At 38.9% G+C, this 24,665-nt stretch overlaps 2 protein-coding genes across 4 annotated transcripts in view; both read right to left on the bottom strand.

The window, feature by feature from the left end:
* Positions 1 to 4,668: 4,668 nt before the first annotated feature.
* Positions 4,669 to 7,728, bottom strand: pts (6-pyruvoyltetrahydropterin synthase). Of its 2 annotated transcripts, none has more exons than XM_015020647.1 (6): positions 7,437 to 7,728; positions 6,365 to 6,444; positions 6,240 to 6,259; positions 6,071 to 6,127; positions 5,178 to 5,248; positions 4,669 to 5,099 (listed from the first exon to the last, which is right to left on the bottom strand). In XM_015020647.1, the coding sequence occupies exons 1-6, from the start codon at positions 7,523 to 7,525 to the stop codon at positions 4,976 to 4,978; spliced, it is 441 nt and encodes a 146-aa protein (XP_014876133.1). In that variant the 5' UTR covers positions 7,526 to 7,728; the 3' UTR covers positions 4,669 to 4,975. The 2 variants fall into 2 exon arrangements, with proteins under 2 accessions (XP_014876133.1, XP_014876132.1); XM_015020646.1 differs by having other exon boundaries at positions 6,240 to 6,262; positions 7,437 to 7,724.
* A 1,431-nt stretch (positions 7,729 to 9,159) lies between these two features.
* The window catches only part of glp2r (glucagon-like peptide 2 receptor), a 22,492-nt gene continuing 6,986 nt past the window's right edge, over positions 9,160 to 24,665 (bottom strand). Inside the window, exons 1-13 of one of the 2 annotated variants that reach the window (XM_015020644.1) lie at positions 18,567 to 19,043; positions 16,136 to 16,235; positions 15,960 to 16,064; positions 15,369 to 15,490; positions 15,126 to 15,232; positions 14,503 to 14,659; positions 14,234 to 14,393; positions 13,779 to 13,839; positions 13,623 to 13,689; positions 13,258 to 13,346; positions 12,848 to 12,986; positions 12,709 to 12,750; positions 9,160 to 12,108 (exon numbers count right to left, since the gene is read on the bottom strand). In XM_015020644.1, coding sequence (XP_014876130.1) covers positions 11,740 to 12,108; positions 12,709 to 12,750; positions 12,848 to 12,986; positions 13,258 to 13,346; positions 13,623 to 13,689; positions 13,779 to 13,839; positions 14,234 to 14,393; positions 14,503 to 14,659; positions 15,126 to 15,232; positions 15,369 to 15,490; positions 15,960 to 16,064; positions 16,136 to 16,235; positions 18,567 to 18,644 — 1,596 coding nt within the window. In that variant the 5' untranslated portion in view covers positions 18,645 to 19,043 and the 3' untranslated portion in view covers positions 9,160 to 11,739. Of the gene's footprint in view, positions 12,109 to 12,708; positions 12,751 to 12,847; positions 12,987 to 13,257; positions 13,347 to 13,622; positions 13,690 to 13,778; positions 13,840 to 14,233; positions 14,394 to 14,502; positions 14,660 to 15,125; positions 15,233 to 15,368; positions 15,491 to 15,959; positions 16,065 to 16,135; positions 16,236 to 18,566; positions 19,044 to 24,665 lie in introns of those variants that run through there. The other variant, XM_015020645.1, reaches the window with a different exon arrangement.

Genomic DNA, 24,665 nt, shown 5'->3' with positions numbered 1-24,665 from the left:
CATGCCAATGGAAATGACTGAGTTTGTTTTAATTTATTGTGCAATCAATTGATTTATTGATTATTGTGACAGGCCTAGTTGTGGTTGTATTCACCAAGAAAGTCCAGCGCTGTAGTCCACGTCCTGCTTTTGGAGCGGTCTCTGGTCCGCTTGGCTGAAATGTTGTTCGTTTTACACCAGATTACATTTCATAGGATGCACATCTTCTGAAAAGCTCAACTTTTGTTTTGTCACTCTACAGAATAGATTCTCAAAAGTCTTCAATCATCGAGATGCTTTTCTGAAAACGAGAATGGCCTGTTGTATCCCTTTTGATGAAGCTGTGCTTTTTTTTCCCTCGGCCCTCTTCCACGAATGCCAACTTTGCCAAGTCTCTTTATTATTTTTGAATCATGAACACTGCAGAGAGACAACAACGGGGGACTGGAGCCTGGGGTCTTTCTGCAAGGAGTTTGGCTTCCTCCCATCATTTATTTGTAGATTAAATATTCGCTATTGTCCCAAAAGCCTGTGGCTTTGTAACCATTTCCAAGCTTTGTTTTATCTGTTCTGCAGTTCCTTCAGATCCGAACACGATGTTGCCTTTTTTTTTTTGAATGAAGACGGTTTCTACTTAAGGGATTTCTCAAACCAACAAGTGTGAGGGGCGATCAGATCAGATCGTCTCGTTTGATGAACTTTTTAAACCTCTTCGAAGAGAGAAAGTGTACACGATCAAAAAGTATGAAAAATCTATTTGCAAGTCTGTGTTTTCGTCGAACTCTCTGAGCAGCTGTTATTCACGGGGGATTAGCAGGTCTTACGAAGGTTACATCAAATAATGAGGGTATAATCCCTCCCATTGGACCTAATTTCTCTGCTTGTCTCGCTTGACGTGCCAATACATCTGTCACTCATCTATTCGCTAAAGATCTGTGGCATCCCCTGGCTGCAGGGAGGATTGGAGAGAAAAAAAAACCTTCACAGTGATGTGTTTGCCTTGGAAAAGATGGAGGGGGTTATTGATCTTGTTTCGTCTTGAGGACGCTGAAGGTTTTAATGAGGCAGACAGTGGAAACTTTTTACAGGCTTATTTTCTGACGGGATCAGATCGTAGAGGCTGATGCTGCCCAGAGCGCCAAGTTGTGCGCGAGTTAGGTTGTGCAGGGTTTCCTGCACAAGGGAAATGTGCTGCACATCAGTCAGTTTGAGTCAAATATCTTCATATTCTTCATATTGCACCGTTCCTAGGAAAGGTCATAATTTGTCACCTAATTTTTTGTTAGTTCTGTTTGAACTTCAAATGCCGTAAAACAGCTGGAACCTTTGGAATATTATTATTTGGAAAAGGTACAATTCCTACAGCCTCCTAGGATAACACCAGTTTCCCAACAACTGTTGTGATACTCATCGTATCATTCTGAGATTTCTTCCTCACAGGTCGTTTGTTTTTATGAGAGCATTCCAGATTTAACAGGAATGGATATGTCTTTGTGGGTTGTATGTTTTGCAGTCCAGTCTTTCAGAGAATGAAAGAGCCCAGAGAGAACAACTATCAATTGAAATCAACATACTGTAAATTTGGACCGTTAGTGGACGTAATCTGAAACCAACTGGTTGAAATTGAGAAGCAAACTGCTCCTGCTGAGGGATAGAGGTAAATAATCATTAAACTAACAATTCTGGCTCATAAAAGGATGTCAAAAAAATATTTTTCCATGAGGCATCAAGATAATGAATGGCTTTTATTTGTTAATAGTAGTCATCCATCTTGTTTCTGCCAGTGTATAATTAACACTGTGATTTGTTGTGTATCAACCCACTGCTGTAAGAGGACTCTGCCGTCTGGCTGGATTCCTCGCCGACCGGGGATCAGCTCTACGGTTCTGGAATCTAAACAGGAGATAAAGAATCGAAAAAAAGGGGCATTTCAGTCAGGAAGCAGTTCTCCTGCTGTCTTGCTCCGGCTTGTCCGATGAAGGTTGTCTGCCTGAGCGTGACGCATGTTTATGGAATTTGATTAATTAAAGGTTTGAGCTGGCAGCTCAATCTTGACAATTATAAGAACAGCTAAAAAAAAGAAGTGGGCTTTGCAGGGTCGGCCCAAGGCATAAGCGAACTAAGCCGGTTGCTTTGGGTCCCGGGGCCACTAAGGGGACTCCTAAATGGAAGTGATGCTTTTTTCCTTAAGTAATCATTTCTATGTGATTATTTTAACAAAAACACACAATTTCATTATAAAATTGTGATTTTTTACAACAATGATCATGTAGAAATAATTTTTTAAATAATTTTTTTAAGAAGTTGCAAGTTCTTATTGCAACTTGAACTTGCAATAACTTCAAGTTGCAATAAGTTTATAGCAGGTGTGCGAAGGATCAAATCGTCTGAGTGTTGAGTGCAACAATCCACATTATTAGCAGAAATAGAGGCCCCCCCAAAGCCAAATTTCGCTCAGGGGCCCCATAAAGGCTTGGGCCGGCCCTGGGGCTTTGTTACAGTGACATTTTCTGTCTATTGGGTCCTATAAAAATAAGGTTGTCATCTACCAAAATGAACAAATTCGTTTTTGTAATATTAATTTCTGCCTGGTCACGCAGGTGCTGTAAAATTAGCTTAGCACAAAGACACGACACAAGTGGAGTACCACAAGGGTGGATTCTTGGACCTAAACTTTTTTTGCTGTACATATCGTAAATGATAATGTGTCTAAGTTCTAAACATTGAAACTTTGATCCCAGGACCTTTTGGATGTTTGGCAAAAAGTACTAATTTCTGCCTCTGAATACAAAACCTGAAAACTTTGGGTTCATGTGAAACTGTAAAGTCTTCAATTAAGTCTTGGGATGAGGACCTGCTAAAACAAAAGCAAAAAAATAAAAAATAAAAAAATTCCATATTTCTCAGGGTGGAATAAAAATATATATTTTACTGTCTGAACTCGCTCTGCAGGATGTTGAAATGGCTCAACACGCTTCAAAACGGTAATGGTTGATCCCAGCAACATCAAATTACAAATCATTTTTGCTGAAACTATAATGACGAGGTTCCAGCTGCCACAAAACAGGAAGCGAATCCCGCGGGTTTGCTTCCTAGCAGGGTTTTCACCCAGCGCTTAAACAACCTGTTGTCACACTAGTCCTAAATCTCCTGCATAACTGAGATGTAGCAAAGATATTTAAAAGACGAAAATACAAAAGCACTTTTACTTATAATTTAACCATTTAAACACACACTTCAAGGTACTTCTTTAAGGATGGTCATATTGATGCAACCTGGTTAAAGCTGCTTTGAACTTTAAAAGCTAAATCTCACACTATACGTGCGAAAAGTTTAGAAATTATTCCTCCTGTTCTTCTGTTTTACTTCACAAAAGTTGTCTGAGAGTTTCCTATGTTAATATAAATGGGGAGAAAGGATGCAGAAGGATTTTGACACAATTTGGCGGGGGAGGAAAATAAAGAAAAACAAATATTTGACATGATAGAAAAGTTGAATAACGACTGCTGAGAGTAAACCTCCACCTGTATTTACACTGTGATTTGTCATTGGAGCTCTTCCAACTCCACCGAGACGACACTACGGCTGAACGCATTCCGCGCTGAACGCTGTCTAATGAATTGTAAAAAATGGTATGGCGTGTGTTATTTTGTGTCAGCGTGACAGATGACTCCCTCCCGTTAATGCAGAGGAATTACTAAACGCCCTAATGCAGCGTATCACAGGGATACGTTTCCGCACGACGGAATTTATGTGGAACCCGCTGGGACGTTTGATGAGGAACAGAAATATTAACGATGCCGTTTTGCTGAGCTGTTCTGATAGTTAAAATCTCCTCGCATTACAAACCTCATTGGTTTTTCCGTCACCAACAGCAAAGAAGTGCTTCTCAGAAAACGATTTGGCGCCCTCTAAAGGTTAAAAAGTCTCAGCACAGTTCACTTTAACTTTTCAGGTCAAGATAATCGACTGGCTGAGCCTATAAAGATCCTCTATGTGAAAAAAGCCTCATAAAAAAAAATAAATGCATTAGGCTGAGGGGTATTATTAGTCAAGCTAGCTTTATTTACACGGTGCATGTATGAGGTTAAATCCCAGTTCCCATCATCCTTTGCGCTTCAACCCATCAGCAGGACTAAGGGAAACCTTCAATCAAAAGGAGTAAAGTCTGAATATCAGTGTGTTTAAAATGGCAGAACTAACGCAATGTCTAACTCCCAGTGGTCATTGTTAGTCAAATATACGAATAAATAACTCTTAATTTCAAATGTTCTGCCAACACATATGATGTATGGTTGATACATGCCAGTGTTTACTCCTCAAGAAGTAGAAAAAAGAAACATCAAATCTTATGTTTATATTTTTACAAGACAAAAAAATCCTTGTGTGATGTATTTGGAAGTATTATTCAGTAAAATATTATTGCACTAAGTATATAAAAGTTCAAATTATTAAGTATATTTTCATTCATACTAGTCATTCGATTAATGTGTGCCACTTGTTTATTTATTAGATATTTCTCATGCATTCAAACACAAAAGGAAAAGATATTTTAGAGTATGATGTGTCCAGTGACATTCTTTGAGACAACTCTGTCTATATGGCCCAACCAAGACTAGAAAAGTAGGAAATGACCAGCACCATCCTGAGGTTCCTCTCACTGCATTCGACTCTAAACACAGTAAAAACTTCAGCTGAATGTCCACTTTATTTATACAGCACATTTAGAAACAACAGCAGTGGATAGAAGTGCTTCACAATAACACCAACAATCATAAAATGGTAAATAGAATAAAACTTTCAAAATAAACATAAAGCTGATGACTCTCACTGTCCAAACGGTGGTCAAATGTGTGGCTCTGATCATTAAATGGCAATTAAGGATGAAATTAAATGGAAAAACCTTCATACTCTGCCAAACGTACTTCGGATCACATTATTTGAGCCTCGCGTCAGGTGAGGAACAGAATCAGAACTGAATTAAAGCTCCTGCGGCTTACTCTCCTCGGTATACTACGATGTTCTTATCCGTCTCGTGAATCCGGATCTCGTAGAGCAAGCTGGCGGGAAGAGCCTTCGCCATGTTGTCCCAGATGTAAATGGCAAGGTTTTCCGTGGTGCTGGTGAGCGAGAGGAGAAATGTCTGGTGAAACATGTGTATCTGCAGTCACGAGAGACGATCAGGGAAGGTTACAGACCTCACAACGTCGGCAAAGTACGGAACGTCCTTATCCAGGTTTTTGTGGTCCAGAGGAATCATGATGACTTCCTGTTGGATGAACAGGGCGGTGTCAGCCAGATTTCCGTACCACAGCAAAAATCACAACAACAACAAAAAAAGGAGAAGTAGGAAAAAGCTTACAAGGAACAAGGATAAGATTCAAGAGCTGAATGGAAGTTCCTTGTTTGATGGTCCAAAGTTCTCTTTTCAGATTAAAGTAAATTTTAAATTTAATTTGTGAATCAAGGTTCTAGAGTCTGACCACAAGTTTCCTGAGGACTCAAGGGGAATTTCTATGGTCAGTGACTAACACTAGCACAGCTGTTTGGTAGTAACATTTTAAAGCATTTATATCTGATGATAAACTTTATGTAGATCCTGATTTAACTTTGCGGCAGGCAAGAAAAGTCAACAAAAAGTACCAATAATCCAAATACCAAATGCTAAAAGCTTAGCACTATCCCACTACTAACCGTGTTACACAATAAAACAAGTTTTGTTGTCTTTTATTAAGACATTTCTGCCAAAGACCACTTAAAGACACTTGACTATCATTCTTGGCTTCTGTCTGTTAAAAAAAAGTTAGTTATAAGTCCAAGTCGAAGTCTTACACCATTAGCCATTAACTTTAGCATCTCAGTCATGGAGATTTACATCAGATGTGAGGATTGTTAGCGGCAAAATCTAGCAAGTAACGCTGGTCATAATGATTTAAACGTAAGTGAATTATGAAGAGAAAAATGCAGATTTACTGTATATCAATATATGCAGATTTACTATATATCAATTTCAGAAAAACTAGTTGCCATTTAATTTGTAAAATGTGTTAATTTTCTTCAGCTCAAGATGTTGTGTTTACAGTGACCTTACCTCAATACACCTCTTCAGGTCCGTCAGATTCATGACCATGCCGGTGACGGGATCAATCTGGGAACACGTGTCACATGTAAAGATGGTTTTATCTACCTGGTTGTGATTACATAGTTGTTCCTTCAGTGGAACTACGACCTTTTATCAGAAATATTTGCGTGATACTCACTTTTCCACGTACAGTCACCTCTACTGTGGAGTAAAATGAGAGCAAGCAGGTGAATCGGTAGAAACGGGAACAGAATCCGTGCTTTATTTGAGACTATATTTGGTTTATGTAACAGCAGGACAAACCCTTGTAGTTGTGTCCATGACCGTAGGGATTGTTGCACTTTCCGTAGACTTCTTTATTCTCCTCGTCAGTCAGGTGAAGACTACAAGAGGTTGCAGAGAATATCTGAATTAAAACTCCTGGAGTCAGATTTGTTTTGGTTTTGTTTTTGCAGTTTTTAAGGCGAGGGAGGGGTTAGAGATTTTGTACCGTGTTAGTGCAGGTCAAACAAGAAAAAAATGTGGCAAGGGGTTATTGACATATGTTGCATTTAAGAACATTTCATATATTACAACTTAATAGATTTATATATGATTTAGAACTGTACTTCTTTAAAAAAAAATTGTGCTAATTTAAAAAGGTTAAAGGTGATCATTTAAATCAAATAATACAAATGAAATCAATTGTAGTTTTACATGACTAATAATTGTTATTTTTACTTTGCTTTGAACAAAATAAATTTTTGATAAAAAAACTGGAACGATGCAATTCATGTAAACGTATTTGTACGTCTAATACATGTAAAAGATTAATTTATTTTTAATACAATAAGGCTAAAAATATCATCTTAAACTGTTGTGAACTATCATAAAGCTATTATATAGTGGCTGATGACGTTATTAAAGATAGTTTGCACAAAAAAAGTACATATTTGCTTTAAATTTTATTTGTTTAATGGCTGTAATAATTTCCTGAAGAGGGTTTATATTTTACGACGCTATCGACTGCACCTAAATGCATCATTAAAGCTTTGCACGTTTATCTGAAAGACGACAATTCCGAAATGACTTGTTCCTACCTGCGTTTTCTTTAAAGCAGTGAAAGTATAAACTCCTCCATAGTTAATTTTGTGTCCCTGTTTTATATAAGCTCTGTTTATTGAAATACGCCGACTTGTGCTGTCACAGCCAAAGCATCGCGAGTTTCTATGTAGTTAGACGGGATTTTCCGCATATTCTATCGCTTATCAGGAAAACCAGCGGTCTTGTTTCATCCAAACTCTTTCTATTCTGTCACTTTAACCTCCGTTTCGTGTCCACTATGGGTTTCTCCTACGTCGTATCCCTTCAGACACAGCGGTAGTAGCTGGGGTACCTGTGGAGCCGGTGGCAGGCGCTGAAGCTCTGGACTCGGGTGATGTATCCTATGCGCTCCGCTGGAGGATTCCCGGAGGATTCGGCCATGTTTGGCAGAAGTGGAGGATAGAGACTAACCGCTGATACCGAACAGAGAGGAGATCCAGCCGGCTGTCCACACCGTGTCTCACGCCGCCCGTGATTGGCTCATTTCAGGGCGTAAATACGGCTCACATGGCCGCATGAGTGTCAAACCTGGAGCCGAACGTGATTGAAGCACAGCGAACCACATACGGGCTGTTTACCGAGTCGTAAAGAAATCTTTGTTCGAAATGTTTCCTCCGTGGTATTTCTGCGGAGTCATTTTCCACTACTTGAAAGAAAAACAAACCGATACATTGTGTCGGAACGGAGACTAAAAAGTCCTGATTATGAGGGTAATAAAAGAGAGTCACAATTAAGTCTTTCAGTTTCTACCAAGTCAGATTTAGTGTTTGATCATGTCCATAACTTCAATTTAAAATGACTTTGACCTTATCACCGTAATAACTGTTTCTAACAACATTTTCACACTTGTTTCACGCTTTAAGTTCACATGCTGGCTCTTAAAGCTCTACAGTCGTCATATGAGAGTCACCAGATGGTTTCCGCTCAGATTTAGAATTACTCCTTTCATTCATGCATTTTTTACCCGGTTCATCCTTGTCCATAAATCTTATTATACACTGCTCAAAAAAATAAAGGGAACACTCAAATAACACATCCTAGATCTGAATGAATGAAATATTCTCATTGAATACTTTGTTCTGAACAAAGTTGAATGTGCTGACAACAAAATCACACAAAAATCATCAATGGAAATCAAATTTATTAACCAATGGAGGCCTGGATTTGGAGCCACACACAAAATTAAAGTGAAATGTTCCCTTTATTTTTTTGAGCAGTATATTATTGTATCTTATTAGATTAAACAAAGCCATCTGTATTTTTTTTAATCCTTCCATCTGTAATTTACCAGAATGCTGCAAGACACTAACAGGACTGTTCTTTGACCTGTTAGGAGCTTTAGTTTATGCTTCCTAATAGCAGAAAAAAAGAATGTGTCCCCGAATAGAAGCCCATGAGTTCATATTTCATTGTGACAACGCTGTCTTTTTGCCATGGCAACGTTGAGAAATGACATGATGTAGCTGCTGAAAAATTATTGTCCCTTCAGTTTCATATTCCTTTAAATATGGTACAAAATATTTAAAATTTTAAATATTCTTTTTAAAATTATAGACTTTATGGTGCCACCTTAAAAAAAAGATCTTTTGATATATTATAAATAAGAATGTTTTTGAGATTTTGAAATATACATTGCCATATAATAGCATATAAAAGAAATCATAAATCTTCAAAATTAAGCAAAAAACAAACAAAAAAAACCGCTGGACGAGTGAAGTTTACTCATCTGGCCACTAGATGGTGATAGAGGACCTTGAGATTGTTTTTCTTTTGATACCTTTCCAAATTAAACACCTTTTTATTTTTTATTGTAGAAATCACCAAGTGTTTGCTCAGTTTTTCTCTTTGGCAGAGAGATTCTGTCAAACACTGTAGGGAACTACCCAGTTCAATAGCCAGACATTCACTTAAAAAAAAGCCCAAAAAACCCTACTTTTCTTTTGTTTTTCTTAATTTGCACAAAAATGTAGAGACTGTCATCTTATAAGAAACAGAAGGAAAAACAAAACGCGGTATTTCATGACAATTCACCTGTTTTTATTTGTGCACATACATCACAGAGTGTTCGTATGTACAAACATTTCATAGTTCCATATGTACAGTAATCACTGAAGCATCACATGAATACAAAACAAGTTAAAGCCTGCTACATATACTTTAGACCCAGCATTATTCACATTCAAAAAACAAATACATTGTATTTATATGCACACTTCAATCCAGATGATGTCACATTTGGATATATTTCACTGGCCTGCCATATCATAGTTTACACAATAAATCACCAAAATCGGTATAAAAAGAGATTAATACTGCTATAACTTTTGTGAGAGATAGGAAAGTTTGTTGTGTAAGCTTACACACATTGACATTAACATTATATTTGGCTAAATATATGAAATTGCTCTTTGAAGATGTTTCTTTTTTGCAAACGAAAACATGACACAGGACTATTTTTTTAATAGCTGAGAAATAGAATAAAACCCTAAAAATATAAATACAGTATAATGTGTTTTGTGACACCTTCAGATTAGGTTCAGTGTAAGGAAACACCAGGACGACAAGTGAACCAAATGGAGTAATTCCCTTACCTTTATTAAAATGACATTATGTCAACTTGTTCAAATTATGTCAATAAGTCCACAAGCTAGTGAGATGTATACCACCTTCTTTTTAAGCAGATTTTAGCAACTTAAATTATCTCGAAGTAAAAATATTTATATCGCTAGAATACAGCGCTAATTAGGGAATATTAACAGTCTCGGCGTTTCACATCAAACACTTGCTACGTCCGTGTACTAACGCTGACTGAACGTGGCGGCTGCAGTACCTTACCAACTCCGCTACACCCCTCCAGTGCAGTCTAACTCCATCGAGAATAAACATTTCCATGTACGAAGATGTTTGTTTTTGTGCTTTCAGGGTTTTATACTTGTTTGGAAATTACCCCGGGCTTTTCCATCTGCTGTTCCCCCACATCAGCGGTCGAAGCTAACAAGTTACAACTAGCTTGTTAGCTTCGATGCATTTCATTTTTCCACGTGCTCACAAGGGATTAAAAAGCAATTTACTTCAAAGAACCTTAATTAATAAACTCTAAGCTAACCCTTTACGGTTCCTGTGGAATTTAACTGTAACCATACTCATAAATGGTAGGAAGATTTTAAAAAGGTAAACTTTTTACAAAAAATTCTGGTATTTTCTTAACATCTGCATAGTGCTAAATATGCTGACTACATCCTGTACTTACATAATTCCCTCTTAATAGGGAAAAAATAATTGTTCCTGGACCCATAAGGACTTCTTTCAGTAATCTGTCCTGCACACTACCCCATGTTTCACAATGAGCAAACACACCCACACATTAGCACAAGATAATAAAAAAAGTCAGGAAGCAGCAACTGATTACAGTTCAGTACTTCTAATAAGTTTTCATTCCTTGCATCAAAAGTACTATGGTAGTTTGGAGATTATAAAGAAAAACACTAATTCTGCATCACTTCACTTTTACAGTCACAATTTGAAGGAATGTCCATTTTATCACAAGAACGCACAGATTAAATTCACGGAGAATTCTGCCTTTAAATTATATGAAGGCAGAATAGTTTGGCTTGTGGTTGTGAGGAACCTCTATGTTTTTTCACATAGACATAAAAGTGCCAAAGAAGGCAGCAATGTTCCAAAGTACAGGAGGCTATGAAACACTTTTGCACATAAGAGATATTGTAAATTATAATGTGAAGATAATTCACAGGAAAATGTGAATTATCTTCACATAATCAAAGATTAAAAAAAAGGCAAATTACAAGTCTGTCTTTTCACAGAAGATGATGGATGCAGTAGATATAGAGGTTGCAGTGATTGGTTCTGGGTGGACACTACATGAGGCTTTGAGTGAATCACTAGAAGGAGCCAATGAACTCCACGTTTTTCACAGATAGGCTGTCTTCCATGTTACCATGAAGTTAAGTTCTAAGTTCCGCTTTCATTTCCTTCGCTCCTTGTGTTGAAATCAGTATTTTTGCAGAAATTGAGAAGGATTCAAAAGCACTTTTCACGAGCCAAGGCTGAGATGCTTTTTATACTGTCTCTGTGTGACCTTGGGAAAGACCATAGCAGCATTGGAGACCTGCTGCTGTTGCTCCTTAAAGCCGATAATGGAGGTAGTCGGAGAGCCGAGTTTGCGGTAAAAATGCGATGGAGGTTGGGGTTTGGAGCAGCGTTCCATCGTAACCAGTGATACAGATGTCTGTTGCTGGTTTGGCAATGCCAGCTTCTTTAAGATAAGTGTCACAGTGGGTGGTTGGCTCAAGTGGCTCGTGAGTAAAAGTCTTTGTGGCTGCATCACATAACCGTTTTGTGCACAGAATTTAAAGCTAGGGTTAGAGTCTTTACCACAAACCCCAGAGAGATATAGGCAACTAAATCCTTGCCACATAAACTGGAATTTCTTTTTTCTGTACAGGTAATACAAGTCTCGGTAGAACAAACTGCATTTCTAAAACCATTTTCCCATCCCCTGAAGTTGGCTCATTCTACTTGGAGAATACATTAATTGTCTGAACTCCAATTTGTTTGGATTTTACCAACTGAGTTCAGAACTGGCTCTCTTCCAGAATCTCTTCCATCGTCTCCCCCAGCGTCATCTCACCATCACTACTGGAAAGACTCTTCCTGGTAAGAAAGTCGAGCCCTGCTGAGTCGTAGCCCTCAAGTCCCTGGCCTTTAAGTGGCCCGAGTCCAAGAGGCCTACTTCCCCCTTGCACAACCACCTGGAGGAGGTGTGGGCGAGCCGTCGAAGTGGCGCCTTCGCCATAGGAGTCAAACTGCCGAGAACGCTTCCTGTGCTGCCGCCGGGTGCACTTCCAAAGGTGCTTGAGATTTGCTCCTCGAAAACAGGTCCGGACCTTGAAGTGGTTTGTGAACAAAAACAGTTGCCAGCGCTTTTTCAGCTCAGTTTGGACCTACAAGAAAACAGCATTTTTGGTACATTACTACACCATGGTATTCGCTGCAAGTTTGAGTCTTTTTCTGTAACTTTTTACATAAGCAGCTAAATTTCTCAGTAGTAAGTTTGATTACAGTTTTGTAGCTGTGTGCTTGTACAAATGACATTTCTCTTTGGAGAGTAGCCCTCCCTCTCACATTAGCAGTAAGCTACAAGTAACTTAAAGTTTTTAGAGCTGTAACAGGACATCTTAAATGTCCGGGAGAGTTATGACACATTTGGCTTCCCGTATGTCTACCCCTTGCACTCCACTGAAACCACTGATCACAATCCAGAACCGCTTTCAGACTATTGATTACAAACTGTTTGGTTGGTTCTAAGCTCATGTCTGTCATTATTATTATTAGCTTTAGTGTGGGAACATTACCACCTATCATGGCGGATACCAAAATAAAAGAAAATTTGATCTATTTTTTAAAAAAAAGTTTATTGCTGATATTTTTTCCATATAATTTGCGTCCACCAAACTGTGATGGCATAGATTGATACATGTACTGCTACACCCAACCTAACTACACCTTCCTCATATAGAACGATACTGTGACCAAAACCATACCTCTCCATTAGCAAAACAGTACAGGACAGCAACCAAGAATCCCTGAAAAATGCATGGGGCAAATTTTAGAGTAGGATGATGTTGGTGAACAAAACCAAAATGAACTCTCTGTGTACAAAAATGATTGTTTTGGTACTACCTGGAAGGAACTGAGGGTGAGATTAATGAAGTTCCGGGCATAGCGGCTGCTGCCCTCCATACATTCGTCTATCAGCACTGTGAAGACCACTTCATGGATTCCCAGCAGGGGAATCAGCACCAACGTTGCCCTTGCCAAACTGCAGAGTACAAACAGGCCGATCAGATTCATTATAATTTAGCTAGGCAGAATATACTGCAGTAGAAAAAGGAAAGAAGTTTCTGAAGTATGTACACTGGTTTTGTTCCCTTGGTGACATTTACGCCCACAATTTATGGGTGTGACATTTAAATTTGTGATGTGGGATTAACACTTTACCACCATATTTACATCAGGAACCTTATATACATTGGAGCTAAATGTCAACGTCAAACTTATTTTCCGAGAGTTGGCTCCAGCGGCTTGAGTACCTGTATCTGTAGTCGGTGAATTTCACCTGATCGGCTTTCAGCTTCGACAACAACAGCATCAGAATTTTGATGAATATGAAGAAAATGACCTGCAAAAACATATTAATGGTATATTTAAACGCATTGCATTGGACTAAAGTGTAAAATGATCAATAATGTCAAACATGACAGGTAGGACGCCTTTATTAGCAATAAAATAGTAAATATCAAATATGCTTGTGATTATAGCTGCATCACCACATCGTCACATGATTCTCCTTTATAGCAACCATCCAGATTAAGCAAAGCATTGTTCAATCAAACAGAAATCTAGTTAGTTTCTGAAGTCAACTTGACCACAGAGTGGCCTGAGGAACATCCCTTACCAGCACTGACAGAGTAATCGGGCCTCTTATTATCCACCAGAACCATCTGTTCATGATTGACCAGCACCTTGAGAAAGAAAGAAGCGCCAAGTGTGAACGGAGGGCATGGTAATCATTTCAAGGAGAATCTTGGACTCCATGCGTTCAAACACTCACCCTGTGTTTTCATACAGAATCTTAACCACGGTCCACGGCGTCACGAACAGGACGGGAGTCCCTGGAACATGACAGAAGCAAGATATGCTGATTTCCCAGAGTACATCAACTTAGAGTTGGATCTTAGAGGCTTTAGATATGTCAATTCTGTTACAGTGCAAATATTTTTGTCTTTAGTTGTTATGCGTTTACTTTTAAATGATTTTATTCAGTGATACAAAGGTAATAAAAAGTAAGAAAATGTCTCGTAATCATGAGTTCTTCCAGGCGTAACAGGGTGTAAATTCAGGAAGGCTCTTTGGGTGTTTAACCAACGGACTGTCCAACAACGCACAATTGATGGTGATGTAAAGAGCCCAATGACACCAATTCTACATAGTAATTATAAAAGTATAGACTGACATTTTTAAAGCCTTGCTTCCCCGTAACAAAGCCTGCACGCGCCCATGACTTACCCCATCCTAGCAGAATGTATTTCTTCAACAGGCACCTCTTGGTCAGCACTGCAGTGAAGAGCAGCGTGTGAAGGAAAATGGCCTCCACCAAGAGCCAGAAATAATTACATGCCACAAAGTACTCCATGCACACTTTGGAGAACTTGCACAGCAGCACTATCTGTTGAGGGAGAAGATCGAGCTGAAGCGGTACGTTTTGGACGAATGAGGCAAAAGTTGTTCGAGTCAAACTTGCTTCTACATGAAAAACAAGGCAGCGCTAAGAGTACCGCAGAGCTGGAGTAGGAGTTCCACCCGGGGTCGTCCTTGGGCAGGTTGGAGTACATGAGATGGAAGATGATTTCCTTCGAAATGACGGCGGCCGCCCGCAGGATGAATGACACAAACAGGTTCATGTGGATGTAGTTTCTGGTGCAGTGGAGCTTCCTGGTAAGCAGATACGGGAGCATTGATCGGAACTTCCTGCGCAACTCTAACAGCATTAACCAGGGCGCTGGCCGTAGCGTAGGAGGAAATGGAAATAATGGAGCTACAGGTAAGACTGCCTCGTGGTTCGTAACGTTGTTAGTAATGACTGATCAGCTCAATGGTCTTGTTAATCACTCGCTGCTGTCGCTCTCCGTATGTTTGAAGCGAGTGAATGCGCAGCACGGCCCCGCTAAAACACAGATGAAAATTACAACTTCCACGCATAGACAGGCTTCTTCGAAAAGGCCAAAATCCATTTTCCCTTAAAATGACCGCGGTGGGAAAGACGGTTGGTGTTTCTATAACCTCTGACCCAGAGTTTGTCTTCCAAACATTCAAAGTTGAGCTAAAGTACCGACTTCTCCAATGAAAATGCTAACTTTATCTGTATGACTAACGGAGCCACCCTCCAATACCTACTGACCTCAGCATGCCCATGAGGAGAGTGGCCAGAATGAGGGAGAACAGCGACAGGGAATAGCCAATGACTGAGATGAGCCGGAGGGCGGAATGGCGCAGCAATTCGTCCTCCTGGATGCAAAATACAAGAGATTTAACGCTCTAACAATAATCTAATTGTCATGAAATTGGCTTGTAGATTAATTTGTAAAGACAAAGTGAAATTTGAAAGAGTAACGGTTCTTAAAACAAAGGAAAATCCCACTACCTTGTCTTTAAAGTATTGGTCCTCCTTACATTCAGAATCATCTCGCCAGGGATCTGAGGAGTTCTCCATCTTTCTCCAGCTGCCGTTCTCCAAGCATTCCCGATACGCCCTCCTGTTGCTGTCTGAAGGAACATGAGAAAAAGCGCAACAAAAACGGTCAATGTCATTTTTGACACAACAAATCGATGAGAGGAAAAAACTTTCAATGCATTTCAATGAGCTCTTTAGCTGCTGATGGGTATTTACACAAGTTTTATCGGGTAACGGTGTTTAAAATGTTGAAAAGAAAAAAACCAAAGGGGTTGGAAATAGAGTACAGACCACTTTTTTCAGTGTTAACATTTAAGCGTAATAAATTTTAGGTGTAGGAAACCCTGAACGTTAGCCAACCTAAGGCAAACGTAGATTTGAAAATAATATTTTTAAAAGTTTTAAACATCCATATGCACTAAAGACACTCGTTCCTGAGAGGAGAAAGCGTGGTGATAAACGGCGACACCCGTTCAAAACGAATCAACGGTGAAAGGAAGCATGGGAACTCAGACTAACAGATTCATCCTCATAGATCAGATTAGGTGTTAAACACGTTACCCTCGGTGATCCACGGTAAGAAGGGAGGACAGGGGACAGACACATTCCCTGGAGATGAATGGGGCCAGCACACAAACGTATCGAAACTTCCTTTACAGTAGTTGCCTAAAAAAAGAAAAGGAACATTATGTATAGGAAGTCCGTCTGAGATGCATAAATCACCACCGTTTGCTCACCATTTGCTGGAAAAGGAGCAGAAGTCAGGGTGCTGTTGCAGTTTTCCCAGTACTCCGTGCGTTTAGAAATGAGGCTTTCGAGCAACGAGGCTGTCGCTTTCTGCAGAGTCACAGCAAAAGAAACTCAAAGCTGGGTTTCTCAATGTTTTATTGGAAAACAATTTCCAGGAATTGGATAAAATAAATATGCCTTTACTTTCCACTTCCTAAGGTAACAGTAATATGCACTCATGACGGGTGTTTTTATTTTTCTGGCAAAATCCCACTGAAAGCGTCGACAGTGATGATGATTAATTAGAAGGGATCGAAATACAACATGAAGCTTTTTGTGGAAAGGTTTTTGTTTTCCACTAAGGCAGCTGGAGTTTTTATTGTGACGCTTTTGAAAAGGTCTTAAATTGTTCTAAACGTGAAGAAATGAAAATCAAAACCTTGAAAAGCGAGAAGTGTGGCTGTTGATTATAATTTGGAAGCATTTTGCACACAAATAAGCGTGTAAAATGTATAGTTCCCCCCTGCGTCACGACAGAATTACAGGCAGAGTTACTTTAACTTCATTTCTCCTTCATTTTTAAATTTTTCCAAATTGCATGATGGACTGATCATCCCAGACCATCATAAACAGCTTATATTCTCAAATGGTCAAATATTTACCAGCTGAATCAGAATAGCTTTAATTTGACTTGAGATTAGCTAATGTTGTAATTCAGTTGTTGCCTGGACATTTAAGCAGCATTTACATGAATTAGATATTGACAGTGCATAGTTCGGTAAACACGAGGTTCAGAGACGGGACAGATGGTGTTTGAGCTCAGGATACCAGGAGGAATAAATTGATTGGTCCGACATTTTATATTCCCCAATGCATCTGAAATAACAAATTCCTTACTGACTTACATAAAAAATAATCAGAATCCCTGTTTGGAAGTATGAAAATAAAAGGAACCAATGATCACTTACAGTGAATAAGGTGCCAGTTAAGCAGCTGACCGATAGCAAAAGCAGATGGTCTGACTTTTTGACCAGATAATTCCAGCTTGATTTATTATTCTTACGCTACAAAGACTTGAATTGTAAAGAGGTAAAATATATTCAATAATATATGCAATAGGTTAATGAAAACTCTAAACTTATCAAGTGTTTATTCAGCATTTTAAATAAATTCAGGTGAATTTGAATGTATTCTTTAAGTGTGGAAATGAAGCACAATTAAGCCCTGTGTCACATATTCTAGTATTAAAGGCTGAAACCTTCCTGCAGCCAACATCTAATTTACCTTAATTTACTTGTGAAGATCAAAGCAATATATAAAACGTGAAAAGACATTAATTCCAGTCGGTTGTCTTGTAAAGGTGTAACATGTTATCTACAGGCAACAATCAATAGCAAACTCATTTAAAACTTTCTTTATATATACTTTCATATTTATGATTACTTGTACTGTAAAGTGTTGATGCTATTGAATATTTAGCAAATGGTTATGAAATAAATGTTCAAATTGAAATATATATATATATTTCTATATATATATATTTATTTATTTTTTTAATTAGATAGTTTTTCTTTGCTGGCATCAGTAAAGGTCACATCTTGGTGAAAAACACTCAAAACATAAAATGGTGGGTTTTTCCAGTAGATTTTTGTATCAAAACCCGGACAAAAGTCCTTACAGATGTATATTATTTAACATAAAAAGTGTATGTAAAAAATCTGCAAAAAACTTCAAATAAATAGGTGTTACTAATTCCCAACAGATCAAAAAACATGTTTTTGTCTTGATGGGACATTTCTGTGTTTTGTTTCATTGACTGATCTCATATAAATTGATTCTGCAGTATCTAAATTGGTCCACTAGGTGGCAGTGTTTGATCAGGATGGATTTCAGCGGCAACGCGAAAACTGAGACCAATACTCAGACCATTTACCAAATGATCTCACTTAAAGATGAATGCCAACATTTTTTCTCATACTATTTGTGTAAATGACATTCATTATAATTCTGGCTTGTTGTGTTTGACCTGGTTTGATTAAAAATCTAAGTTCCTCTCGTATTATGACCAGGCAGTCCTGATTTTCTGTTTCTTGTGAGGTTAGCGCAAAGGCAGCATCTAAACCTCAAACGCTGAGGCTCACTCGGATCTCTGTTCTGCTAGAAAGTTCATGTGTGAGCCGATTGATAGAGCGCAGCCTGATCCAAAACTCATTGACAAAAACCATTCAGAAGGAAAAAATAACCAAGACCTTTCAGTCTGGTATTCCAATAGGAGATTAAACTTACACATCAATGTATAGTATAATGGGAGCTCTTTCACCTAAAAAATGTATTCTATCATTTGAAAAGAACCAACAGAATTAACAAAAGGAGTTAAAGATGATTCTTTGGTGTTTTATGTCTCATAATCCAGTTTTAAACGCCTCGCTGGCACACTACCTGCTTGCTGACGACCATTAGAAGTAGAGGAAGCAGGAGTTTGATCCTCTTGTGCTGGGCTGCCAGCAGGTTTGGCATGGTGCTGGAAGTTCACATGGAAAGCAGCTGATTCTTGCTCTCTTCGCTGATCCCACGCCTCATACCTCCTCCACCGACTCCTCAGGGCCCTTTGCTCATTCCAACTTCCTCCCGGCACAGTGGAAGGTCAAGGTGTGGTTGAACTCGCTTGTTCTTTTGCGTAAAATCCTTTTAAGAACCAGTGGGGGTTTTGGTTGGAGGGTGATCATCGAAAACCAAGGTGTGGTTCTCACTCTACCGGGTTTCCAGCTTTAGGTATTAAAAATGCCTTCTGGATCCAAAAATTCGTGGAGGGAGTGTTTGAAGGACATCTGAAAGCGGCTGGTCGCAGAGCAGGAGGGTTATCGGTGATGAAGACCTCATCTTTCCATGAGGAAGAGGCTGTGAAGGCTGTACTCCCTATAGACTCGGCTCAGCTGGGAGCAGACGGAGCGCCTCTCCCACCCCGTCAGCCCCTAACCAATCAAGACAAGTTCCTGAGGGAGCTGCCTGTATAACTGTACTCGCTGCTGTCCAGGAAAACTGATCACACAGAAGCAAATGATCACCTATAAAACCTACGATTAAAGGTTTATCATTCCCAGAACTACCAACTATTCAAAAAAAAAAAATCATAATACAGCCATGCAAGCACCAGTAAATACCACCTGTACTCTGTAGAGAGGGGGAATACACTGAGCCTTTCCTTCTGTTTAACTATCCCACTTAGTTAAGGGGCATCAAACAGCATCTCTGACACTAATGGGGATCTTTGTTTAAACCAAGTGCACTGAAGCCAAACACAGGGGAGAAAATGGAGGAGCAGAGCGCCAGAGGTGCCAGCGCAGGGCCGGATGTCGTGCATTAAACTTCTTTTACAAGCAGAAGCCTTTATTAATTATACAACAGTACATGCAAGATTGTTTCCGAGGAATAAGGTGTACTAACTATTTTTTTGGGTTGTTTTTTGGTGTAAATGTTTGCATACTGATGTCTAAACTAATATTTTTGTTTCAATTGCAGGTGCACAACAAAATTTGACTTTTTTTATTAAAAAAAAAAAAATCAAAAAAATTTTTTTTTTTTTTTTTTTTGACTGAGGACACTCTAGCCCTGATAATGAATCTCACTCTGCTAGTTTGGGATGAAATCAGTGAGATTGTTCTGTTTTTTGAAATATAAATACTGAAGAACCAAAGATTCTGCTCTATAACTTTATGTATACAGCTTCACTGTTGCCTCTCCAGTTCGGCCTGGCGTCTTCGGTGGACAAACAAAAACTTTAATTTATCCATCACAACTACAATTTCTAACATGATGGAAATAGTATTTGATATATCCCTCTCTCTTATTAAATCTACAATCATATCCTTTTGTTCACACTTAACGCAAGACTTTTAGTCTTACACCAGGCCACAAAGTGGTCCACCAGCTCTCTTTCCAAAGCCTGTTGTCCATCTCAAACACAAGCCACAACTGGATGTAGATGACTCTACATCCGAGATGTAGAGTCATCCAGGAGTTTGACTTGTACTATGAACCTTGTATCTACAAAGTGAAAAGGAATAGTGAGTGTACGGTCCCCTGTGGTGATCGTTTGTTCAGAAACTATCTTTTAATCTTCCAAAATGTCTCATTTTCATCAGGAAATTGTTGAGCCAACCGCCTATGAAACTGTAGTTTCTGGCATAAAATATCAGACCAAATTGTGTTGACTGCAATCTAATCTTGAGTTTAGCTTGCTTTCGCATAGTCCGTCTCCCTTTTGGAACACCTTTTTGTTGTCCAACAAGTCTTCCAGATCACTGGTTATCCATGGTTTATTATTGGAGAAGTATTCCACTATTCTGGAGGGGATGAGGTGTTTTCCCACATTATTTTAAAACCAAAAACAAGATCTGTTTTTCCAAGAGCAAGTCTTCTTTCATAAAGCAGCTGAAAACTGTTAAAATGTCAAAGACTGAGGTGTTGTTAAAATCTCCACAACTTGCCACTCACTCATTGGCATGTCACGTACTTTAACCACAGCTCCTGTTGCTAACATAGCACTTATCAACTCCTACTGTAGATAATATGAATACTTAAAGTTAACAGCTTAATATATGGACTGTTAAGACCCCGATTCACGTCATGTCTTGGATTACGCCATCTTTTGTTGACGAGCACTTCTAATCTTCCTTGCTAACATACTCACAAGTTATCAAGAAATGTCCAAGGCTTCAGCGGCCCTGTACACACAGAGACCAGCAAGGTATATCATTGTAAATTAAGAAAAAATGTGTGTTCACATGACAGAATGTTTGGGATGGAAAAAAGAACCCAAAGTAACGTTAGCTGACACCAGGGATTCTCTAAAAATAGCCTTCTGTAGCTCTTCAAGATGATTAAGGACAACAAAATCCTATTTTTAAAACCATTCCCACTGTAAATCATAGAGGTGGGTCAATGATTATTTTAGGGTGTGTGAGTGACACAGGCACAAGGAACTTGGTCAAAACTGATGGCAAGATGGAGACAGAAAGTTACCAGAAAACATTGGAGAAAAATTGGTTTTTGTCAACCCGATAAAAGCTGCATATGATGTTGTTGGATTTCCTACTATAACAATAATTCAGAAAATAGGCCCAAGTTGTCATTGGCAAAAAACATTGAGGTTTTCTAACTCAGTATCAATGAGGCACTTTGGGGAAGATCTCAAACGTGCAGTTTGTGCAAAACAACCCAAGAAGTTACAGGAACTGGAAGCTTTTTGCCAAGAATGGGAGGATTTACTGAAAAAATGAAGTGCCTCATCCTCAACTATCACAAGAAACTTCAAGTTGCTGTTGATGTCAAAGGGGCAATGCACAGTTCAACATCTAGGTTATGTAACTTTTTATCAGTCATGTGGAAAGTTTCTCTTGTCAATAAGATTGAAAAAGAACAAAAACAGTGGATATAAAAGGGCTTCACACAACTACTGACCTATAAAACCGAAATTTAAATTATTAATTTTCTCCTAAAAATGTCAATATTTGCCAGATTATGTTAACCGTAAGTTTTGTGAAAACCCTTCTGATTATATGAACAACAATCAGTGATAAGGGGAAGAAAGAAAAGTTTGAGGGTCAAGCTTCTTCATCAGCTCCTCAAACTGTTCCTGTCTGTGGCACTAGCTAAGCTCAGTTCATGATATCAGAGACAAACATAACAAATACTTATGACTGCAGGTGAAAATGAAGAAGCAAGGCGATTCAAAAGCAAAGGCAATATGCCTGAGGCGTGCGAACCGAAAAAAAGATACTTATCTGTTTTAAAGTGAAGGAATAAACCTCAGCGATGCATCATGTGGAATGGTAATTTAGCTTTTATTCCCCGGTGATAAAGCGTTTAAAAGTTTCTTGTGGAATGAATATGACAACATCCACTTCCAGAAAAAAAAAAAAAAAAAAAATATGGAAATATATATGGCAATTACTCTGGAGTAACGTAGTGTTGAAATGACATTTCTTCGGCTCTGGAAGCAAGACAATATAGAGCACTGATTGGGTCATATATCCTCGCTGTGTGGCTGAATAGCAGAGGTTGAAAATAAGGTTCAGGTTACAGAGAAAATACTGAACATAGATCAAAAACCTCATAATTCGGAAAATTTTAGATCATAGAGAATCGATTTCAGGTAGAGCCACGGGTGCAGGGCGTGGAGACAGACACGTTCAGTGTGAGGAAGACGAGTTTAAGATCCTTTTTATGCTCATTTCTGGGGTTCATAAATCTTGTGGTCAAAGATTAGTTTGACGAAGTTGTGAAAAACTAAGCCGTGAAACAAATTTATACGTCAAGCTCTCACAGCCATTGATGTTGATGTGCGTCACAACGTAGTAAGATATATGAATGTCCAGGTGGCGACTTTGTTTTAGTAACGGTGTGGATTTACTTCACGTTTTTCAGATGACAAAATTTTCCATTTAAAAGTATTTGTTCACTTATCTAAATTTAATTAATAATTCCAATCTCTTCTGCTGTCAAGGCAGAATCAGCCCAAGGTAAAAGTGAATTAGGATGCGGCATGGGGCCCCCAAACCAGAAGAGGCATCCTGAAAATCCTTGAATTTCAACACAGATCACAGATCAGATGTTTATGTACAATGGGAATACTATTCAGTTCAATTTGATGGTTTTGGCATGGATAAATTAAAAGTGGAAGCAATTCGGTGGTAGGCCAAGCAAAACCAATGCTGATGTGCAGAGGTTGCCAACTTTCTGTCGAGTCACCAGACCTCCAAACTTCATGTTGCCGTTAGATTAGCTGTGCGTAGAGAGATTCATGTAATGGGTTCAACTTCATTCAAACCTCACTTCACCAAAGACTCTGGAGTGATTAGTCATGCCAGGCTGTCTGGAAATCCAATGGTCGAGTTTAGAGTTTGTCAGTTTCTAAACTCGACCATTTAGAAACAATTACAACGGTAATTGTTTGGTTTGTGTCAAGTGTAACGTTTAGTGCAGAGGGGGTTATGTTGTGGAGCCGTTGTTCAGGAGTTGAGCTTAGTTCCCGTAGTTCCAGCTGAAGAGATCTCTCAATGCAAGACATTTTGGACAACTTCATGCTTTCCTCTCTGTGGGAACAGTTTGGGAAAAGGCCCCTTCCTGTTCCAACACAAGAGGGATATGAATACTTTTCTAAGTGCCAGTTTAAGGGAAAGGGAATATGTGGGGGGGGGGGGGGGATCAGCTGTGACCCAGTGTTTTTAGTGAAATATAGCCAGTTGGGTCAGACCTGACGGGATGGGGCATTCAGCAGACAAGGCAGTCTGGTCTGCTCATCTGTTCTGACTCACACACAGGCACAGTCGCAGAGAGGACGGTTCTCCAGGTGCATTTGTCCGGATAATCATGATTGATAATGAAGTGCGTCAATGGAGTATCAGTTGGGGCTGCAGACCAATTATGTCATCTTATGGGTTTTATGTAATGCATATGTGTCTATTTAGAGCAAGAAAAGAACTATGTCATGCTAACTACTGAGACACAACTACCTTGTTGACGTCAATTGTAATGTATTTCTGCCTGAGACTGGTCCTTGTTTGAGGATGTACCACACAAGTCCTTTGGGCTATAATCACAAAGGACTGATTGGAAACTAGATTTGGTAGATGGATTTTAGCTTCTCTTAACACACAATCTAGGGATCTAGGGAAATTTCCTAAGTATCTGAGAAAATAAATTGCATGGCAAGTCTTTCGAAAATCGACATTGTTACCCCAATTTTCAGCAACAGTAATGCAACTGAATTTATCTAGAAGTATCTAAGAGGTAGCTAGCAAATTTAAATAAAGGCTTACAGATCTGAAAAGAAAGATTGATGTGTGTTTACCTGCAGTAAAAGCTAACCAAGATGCTATGGACTCTTGGTTAAGAGTCTACAGCCAATCGAGTGGTTAAGATGCTTGTACTTCCCAGTAATCCAAAATTTATCTGTACCTTAAACTGGCATAACTATATAAGTGTATGTAGCTGAATAATTAAATAAGATGGCTACATCTAAATGATAGTTCAGCATTTACTGTATGTAGCAAACAAAGGTTATTAGAGAATTCATCAGTGAGATGAGCCAGGATTTTTCCTTGGAGCATGTTAGAGGCGTCGGGTCGAGAACCCGGAACCGGACTGCAGCAGGCTAAAACATAAACACGTCATTCTTTAATAAGGAAACAATTTTTCTGTGGCTTCTTGCCAAACAATCCAACTGTTTTTTTTGTTTTTTTTTTACATATACAAAGCACTTAATTTAACTGCTTCTATGAGGCAGTGGCTAAAAGTTGATCCAGTCTCTGAGCTATCTTTTAAGAGTGATAAGGTACTTTGACTGGACCGTTCTAACACATTGTGACATTCTGTGTAGTTGTGCTGCTGAAAGATGAACCTCCACACTGGTCTCAAGTTTCCAGCAAGATTTCTGCCAGAATTTCACAGTTTTTATCTCAATTAGGACTGTTGTAAACGAATATTTTAGTAATCGAGTAATCTATCGATTATTCTTACGATTAATCGAGTAATCGG

The sequence above is a fragment of the Poecilia latipinna genome, unplaced genomic scaffold (genome assembly GCF_001443285.1).
Source record: "Poecilia latipinna isolate Pla-1442-1.1 unplaced genomic scaffold, P_latipinna-1.0 Scaffold2624, whole genome shotgun sequence".
Taxonomy (NCBI): domain Eukaryota; kingdom Metazoa; phylum Chordata; class Actinopteri; order Cyprinodontiformes; family Poeciliidae; genus Poecilia; species Poecilia latipinna.
Note: the sequence above shows the minus strand (reverse complement) of the source record. Positions and strands in the feature narration are given on the sequence as shown.